At 31.3% G+C, this 7,497-nt stretch overlaps 3 protein-coding genes across 3 annotated transcripts; all 3 read right to left on the bottom strand.

Moving 5' to 3' along the window:
* Positions 1–1,789: 1,789 nt before the first annotated feature.
* LOC8279659 (acetylserotonin O-methyltransferase) lies at positions 1,790–2,131 on the bottom strand. The gene has a single exon (XM_002529755.2). The coding sequence runs from the start codon at positions 2,129–2,131 to the stop codon at positions 1,790–1,792; it is 342 nt and encodes a 113-aa protein (XP_002529801.2).
* Positions 2,132–5,086: 2,955 nt separating this feature from the next.
* On the bottom strand, positions 5,087–5,643 carry LOC8261053 (acetylserotonin O-methyltransferase). The gene has a single exon (XM_048377689.1). The coding sequence runs from the start codon at positions 5,616–5,618 to the stop codon at positions 5,286–5,288; it is 333 nt and encodes a 110-aa protein (XP_048233646.1). The 5' UTR covers positions 5,619–5,643; the 3' UTR covers positions 5,087–5,285.
* A 731-nt stretch (positions 5,644–6,374) lies between these two features.
* Positions 6,375–7,274, bottom strand: LOC125370894 (acetylserotonin O-methyltransferase-like). Its single transcript, XM_048378319.1, has one exon. It carries the CDS (start codon positions 6,880–6,882, stop codon positions 6,550–6,552), a length of 333 nt encoding a protein of 110 aa, XP_048234276.1. The 5' UTR covers positions 6,883–7,274; the 3' UTR covers positions 6,375–6,549.
* Positions 7,275–7,497: the final 223 nt, after the last annotated feature.

Genomic DNA, 7,497 nt, shown 5'->3' on the forward strand with positions numbered 1-7,497 from the left:
GTGGATAAGAGCAAAGATTGTAACACCGATAAATTTTTGTAATATCTTAATTAAATTGCATTTTTTTTTATGCATAATTATTTGAGGTCTCATTTCATTTTTCTTGATTTTATAATTAGCCTCGTAGATGCAATATTGCAATATGATTTAATGATTTTTATACTTACATATTTTTTTGATAAACACACCCATATTAAGATGTATATATGTACATATAAATATATCTATGTAAATATCTATGAATTTATATCTATATATATATATATGCAAAATAATGTAAATAAAATAATTAATAATTATCTCATATACTAAAAAATCCACCTATTTTTCTTTTTTCCTCACATTTCCCTCTCCCTCCATTTCCAAGTTATCCCTCGCCTTTCCCCCTCCTACTCAACTACCTGAGCAAGGAGCCACCGCCAGTAGCCTCCCCAGACTCACAACAACTCAAGCTCAACGTTTCCTCATCGAAAAGATGACTGAAAAATAGCAACATGGTGATCAGTTGTTGGTGTCTCTTTGGCCAAACCAGCGCTGGTCTTGGGAAGTTAGGGCTGGCAAGAGCTTCCCCACCTCAAATGACGTCGGCCTGAAGCGTCCCCAGTCCCTGCAGTCGTCGAAAACGAGTGGTGGAGCCTCATTGGTGCAAACCATTGCAAGCCATTTTTTGAAAAAACGGTAGACAGTTAGACAAAAATAACTACATATTTGGACTCCTCGCGTCGAAAGCTTCGAGTAGGTGGTCTTGAAACGCGTTTTCAACAGCGTTAAAATTTCCGGCAACCGTAGCTGGCGGCGACTCGATTTGTGTCCCAAAGGGCAAAATCTTTGTCGCATTATTTCAAGAGTTTTGGTGGTATTGGTTCACTTAAATTCTTCCTGGATAATTAATTTTGTATTTTATAATGTGAATTGTGGTATTAAATTTAAAATATTTAATATGGATGAATTATCGTTATACTACGAGTTATTGGATGACTATAGGTCTTATAAATTATATAAAAGCCAAAAATAAAGTTATTATATTATGTGGTGTGTTGTGGAAATTATATGAATATCAAGAATTTAATTGTCCGGAATTTGAGTATGAAAATAATTCATTTGCGTTCGAATATTATTATAATTATCGATGGAAGCCAGTGAATTTTGGACAATATTTTATTCTATTGTGGAATTGGACTATTAGGGGTAATGTGTAGTTTGGAGGCCCGAGTGAATTTTGGACAATATTTTTTTGCTGATTTTGGATCCATTTTATGGGGAGAATTAGTCCGGTATTAGGAGAAATGCTACCGAATTTTCAATAGGAATTTAAAGAAGTTGTTGCATTCCATTTACGTGTAATCGTTTTTTCGATATCAATCCAGTTGGTTTGAATCTTTATATCTATTTAAATCTAATTTTATTTAGGTAAAGCCCGAATCCACTGCAATCCTAAAGGTCTATCCACTAGTTGGAAGTCTGTCCTCTGTCACAGTCCAGATAAGTAGACAAGTATATAACATTGTAGTTTTCAAATGTAATATATGTATGCTTTTGTAAATTATTTAAATTACTTATTTATTTCTAAGTTGTATATTTAATTGCAACTTTGAATTATTGTCTTATTTTCCTATTAGAGAAATTAGAAACGGATAAGGTAATTTCATTATTTCTATATAATACTAATTATTTGATTTTATTAGCTGGATAAATGAGTATAATATATTGATAGCGCTTAGTGTACATAGTGCTTTTGGGGCGTATACTAGAAAGAAATCTTTAAGCAAGCCCACAATTGCTTTAAACATCAAGGGAATGCTTCAATAATAGACTGCACAACACCAATGGGTTTGATAGTGTGAGAGCGAAAGCGAGTCTTTTGAAGAACATATTCCCATTCCTTTGAGGTCCTCTCTTTACCTGTATTAGTGTGAGCCATCATCACCATATCTAGCATCAGCCTATCATACTCAAGCTTGTCGTCCTTCACTTCATCAATCACAGCTTCAACGATTATCACCTTCCTATTATCTTCTGGAACAGCTTCCTTGCATTTCTTTAGGATCTGGATGCATTCATCATCGTTCCAATCACATAGAACCCGCTGCAATTGATACAAGTATAAAAAATGACATGTCATGGATTCCATAATGTGGTCGGCTAACAATTAGGAAAAGAAAATGACTTATAATGTAGAATAGGCCAAGAAGAAAAAAAAGTATTACATGTTTTAGGCGAATGGAAAATTATAAAAAATAATATATTAATTTAAAAAAAATCATAAATTTAAAAAAAAAAGACTAAATTGAGCACGCATGATAAGGTCACTAACCAAATTGAACTTTATTTCTAATAAATAAAACCACATATCACTATACAATTGATTTAGTCTACGGATGACATGGTGGACTGAATCTATTTAAAATTTTCTTACACAAAATCCACATGGATAAGGGCAAAGGTGATTTGACAGAGTAAAGTTACTTAGCTGTCCTTTCTCTAGTTAGTAACTTAAGGTATTGTTATTCAAGATCAAAAAGCAGCTTTATTTTTTTTGGTTTAATATATTAATCATTTAATAAGATAATTATTATATATCTGTTGGAAACAATATTCAAATCCCACAAATTATTAGATAATCAAATAGGAAGTAGAATCATTGTATATATTCCTGCTTGTTTTAGTTGTTGCCTAATTCAGGGGATTTAGTTTCTAAGAATAGCAGATATTGTAAATAAATGAGGTGTATTCCCTTTGCTTATATATAGACCATGTAATTTCAACAGAAATATATGAAAAATATAATTTCTTCTTTCTATTGTGTGTTTTGTTCATGGTATCAAAGCAGGGTCTTTCACCGGTATAAAATTTTATCAGCAACCAGAGCTGACTAATGGCGAGCTTGCTAAAAGATTAGTCTACAGCGGAATCCTCTAAGGTTTCGATTGTTTCAAACCCTCAATTATCTCTTACCCATCCCCACTCTGATAATTATTCAATCCAAATTACAACACATAGATTGAATGGAAATAACTTTCGAGAATGGTACCAATTTATTTTATTGGTAATCAAGGGCAGAGGAAAGATGGTTTACTTGACAGGAACAAAGGCAATGCCTGAAGTAAACTCAGCAGCATATAACACTTGGGAGGCAGAGAATTCTATTGTAATGGTATGGCTTATAAATTCGATGGAGCCTAAAATTGGACGACTATACCTTTTTTACTAAACAGCAAATGAAATTTGGGAGGCTGTTAAAGAAATGTACTCTCACCTTGACACTCAACAAGGTACCAAATTTGTCACAGAATATTTTAACACCCTCTCAGAGTTATGGCAAGAGATAGATTTATTTTATGATATTAAATGGACATGCTCAAATGATGTAATTTTGTATAACAAAATGTTGGAGAAAGATCGAAGTTTTGATTTTTTACAAGGTTTAAACAAAGACCTTGATGAAGCTTGTGGGCGTACCCTTGGCACAAAACCCCTCCCTACGCTAAAAGAAGTATTTGCCGAAGTAAGGCGTGAGGAAAGTAGAAAAAGGGTGATGTCTTCAGCCTCTCAAAATACAATTGCAGAGGTTATATCTCAAGGATCAGCTCTTATATCAAATCGTAGAGGAAAGAATAATCCAAAAGCACAAAATGGTAAGGATAAGGAGTTGTGGTGTGAGCACTGCAATAAACCTTATCACACAAAGGATACATGTTGGGAGATCCATGGTAAGCCAGCAGATTGGAAGCCACGAAGTCAAAGAAAAACCAACAAGGCTGCATACATGACAGAGCAGCAGCCATTTACAATTGAAAAAATGGAAGTGCTTCGGAGATTACTGGATTCTCCAAGAGCTATTAAAGGGTCTGAGCTTGCATCATCAAATCTTGCTGCTCTTTCAACCCAACGAGGTGAATCAACTTCCATCTTCTCTTCGCTCTCTTACAAAGGTTCACATGATAAGTAGATTGTAGATTCTGGTGCATCTGATCATATGACAAGTTCCGCAAGAAGGTTTATGAATTATAAACCTTGTAAGGAGAGTATTGGGATCGTGGTGGCAATTAGGTCAATGTGCATTTTAGTTAAGTAATTTACAGACAGGTTAATCCGTCAGTAAATTAGGGACACCAAAACTGTCTCTAAATAATTCATAATTGTTGCTAGTTTATCGCATCAAATTCGTGCCATTATTTACTGAAAGTATCGTGAAACTGTCATCCGTTGATAAATTTATTGCCAATTTTTACAGCTGAATTTACCGACGGAATCAATTTTTTGGTAAATTTCTGTCGGTAATCCGTTGCAAATTCGTCGATAATTTTCTATGGTTACATATGGTTGCTAATCCATTAGGAATTAGCAACAGTATAATATCCGAAGGTAAATATCGTTGGTAAACTATCTTTTTCTTGTAAGGTGAAACTTAGTTACTTAAAATAGTAGCAATATTATTAAAGGGATTGAGACATATTTTTGTATAAATTATACATATCACTATCTGAAATATAGCAAATATCATCATTAGTTAAAAATAGTATGACCTATGAAAATTGGATTAAAATATTATTGTATAAATGAGAAATATTGTATAATATACAACTTTATCTTTCTAAGGATATCGCATACATCACCTATTAACTAAAACAAAGATTAAAAAATGGATGGAATAATATTACATGAAAAATTGAGATTTGATTGTAGTTATTAGTAAGGAATAATATTAAAATTAAAGCACTGTTGAGATTTTTCTTTATAAATAAAAGCGAAGACTCATATTTATTCTTGTCCCGATTGAGACATATATTTATTCATAAGCAAATTATGTGTAAGAAAATATAAAATATTAATACTGAATCAAGCTGATTTTTAGTACACTAGGACTTAATTTTTAATTATTCAATTCAAATTCATATTGAATTTAACATATTTCGTCGAGATTTACCGGTCTAAATGAAAATATATAAATGAGTTTAGATAAGTTAAATTATAAATTAAATTATTTATCAATTTATTAAAATATAATATTTATTATATAGTTGTAATGAGTTTTGTTTGCGCAGAGAATCTAAATCTTATCAAATAATTGTAAGAAGAAATGCAATTACTCTTCTGGATAGCATCTTTACTAGCAGCAAATCCCACCGCATATATCTTGGGTGCAATACATCCAACTCACAACAGGCAAACAAACATAAGAAAGAAAAAAGAAAAAGAAAGATTTAATAATTAATTGGCACATGCCATTATTGGTTTCAATGATAAAAGGAAATTTTTAAGCAAGCCCACACCTGCGTTAAACATCAAGGGAAGGCTTCAATAATAGACTGCACAGCACCAATGGGTTTGATAGTGTGAGAGCGAAAGCCAGCCTTCTGAATAACAGATTCCCATTCCTTTGAGGTCCTCTCTTTACCTGTATTAGTGTGAGCCATCATCACCATATCTAGCATCAGCCTAACATACTCAAGCTTGTCGTCCTTCACTTCACCAATCACAGCTTCAACGATTATCACCTTTCCATTATCTTCTGGAACAGCTTCCTTGCATTTCTTCAGGATTTGGATGCATTCATCATCGTTCCAATCATGTAGAATCCACTGCAATTGATACAAGTAACAAAAATGACTTGTCATGGATTGTATAATGTGGTGGGCTAACAATTAGAAAAAAAAGAAGACTTATAATGTAGAATAGGCCAAAAATAGTAGCAATATTATTAAAGGGATTGAGACATATTTTTGTATAAATTATACATATCACTATCTGAAATATAGCAAATACCATCATCAGTTAAAAATAGTATGATCTATGAAAGTTGGATTAAGATATTATTGTATAAATGAGAAATATTGTATAATATACAACTTTATCTTTCTAAGGATATCGCATACATCACCTATTAACTAAAACAAAGATTAAAAAATGGATGGAATAATATTACATGAAAAATTGAGATTTGATTGTAGTTATTAGTAAGGAATAATATTAAAATTAAAGCACTTGTTGAGATTTTCTTTATAAAGAAAAGAGAAGCCTCATATTTATTCTTGTCCCGATTGAGATATATATTTATTCAGAAGCAAATCGTGTGTAAAAAAAATAAAATATTAGTAGTGAATTAAGCTGATTTTTAGTACACTTGGATTTAAGTTTTTAATTATCCAATTCAAATTAAAGCTGAATTTAACATATTTTGTCGAAATTCATGAGTCTAAATGAAAATATATAAAGGAGCTTAGATAAGCTAAATTATAAATTATTTATTTATCAATGTATTAAAAAATAATATTTACTATATAGTTATAATGATTTTTGTTTGCGCAGAGAATCTAAATCTTACCAAATAATTGTAAGAAGACATGTAATTACTCTTCTGGATAGCATCTTTATTAGCAGCAAATCCCACCGCATATATCTTGGGTGCAATACATCCAAATCACAACAGGCAAACAAACATAAGAAAGAAAAAAGAAAAAGAAAGATTTAATAATTAATTGGCACATGCCATTATTGGTTTCAATAATAAAAGGAAATTTTTAAGCAAGCCCACAATTGCTTTAAACATCAAGGGACGGCTTCAATAATAGATTGCACAGCACCAATGGGTTTGATAGTGTGAGAGCGAAAGCCAGCCTTCTGAATAACAGATTCCCATTCCTTTGAGGTCGTCTCTTTACCTGTATTAGTGTGAGCCATTATCACTATATCTAGCATCAGCCTAACATACTCAAACTTGTCGTCCTTCGCTTCACCAATCACAGCTTCAACGATTATCACCTTCCCATTATCTTCTGGAACAGCTTCCTTGCATTTCTTCAGGATTTGGATGCATTCATCATCGTTCCAATCATGTAGAACCCACTGCAATTGATACAAATAACAAAAATGACTTATCATGGATTGTATAATATGGTGGGCTAACAATTAGAAAAAAAAAAAGGACTTATAATGTAGAACAGGCCAAAAAGAAAAAAAAGTATTGTCTGTTTTAGACAATTGAAAAATTATAAAAATTAATAATATTAATCTACAAAAACCTACATTTCTTAATTTATATATAAAATGAAAGTAAATTATCTTTTGGGATCAAAGAATATAAAAAAAAAAAAAAAAAAGAGATGAAGATTTATCATTAATATAGCTAATAGGGTTTTAAAGTTTTTTTTATATAAACGAGCTAAGCTCGGCCTTGACTTAATTTAAGCTCGTTAGCAAGCTTGATTTTATCAAATTATTAGGTTTAGTTTTATATTATTTGCCTCATGATTTTTGTGTAATATACAAATTGCCTCCTATGTTTTATTTAATGCACTAAACTTCCTTTGCATTTTGAAAGTCAATACAATTAAAGAACTAGTTTAATAAAAAATATATTTTAATCTTCAAACTTTTTATCAAAATTACAATTTTAATGCGACAAAATTAAGAATGCTATCTATTTTATTTTAATAATTTAGACTTAAATTATATGAATTTTCAAATAAGCCATATATGCATGTATGTCATTAATGG

The sequence above is a fragment of the Ricinus communis genome, chromosome 8 (assembly GCF_019578655.1).
Source record: "Ricinus communis isolate WT05 ecotype wild-type chromosome 8, ASM1957865v1, whole genome shotgun sequence".
Taxonomy (NCBI): Eukaryota; Viridiplantae; Streptophyta; class Magnoliopsida; order Malpighiales; family Euphorbiaceae; genus Ricinus; species Ricinus communis.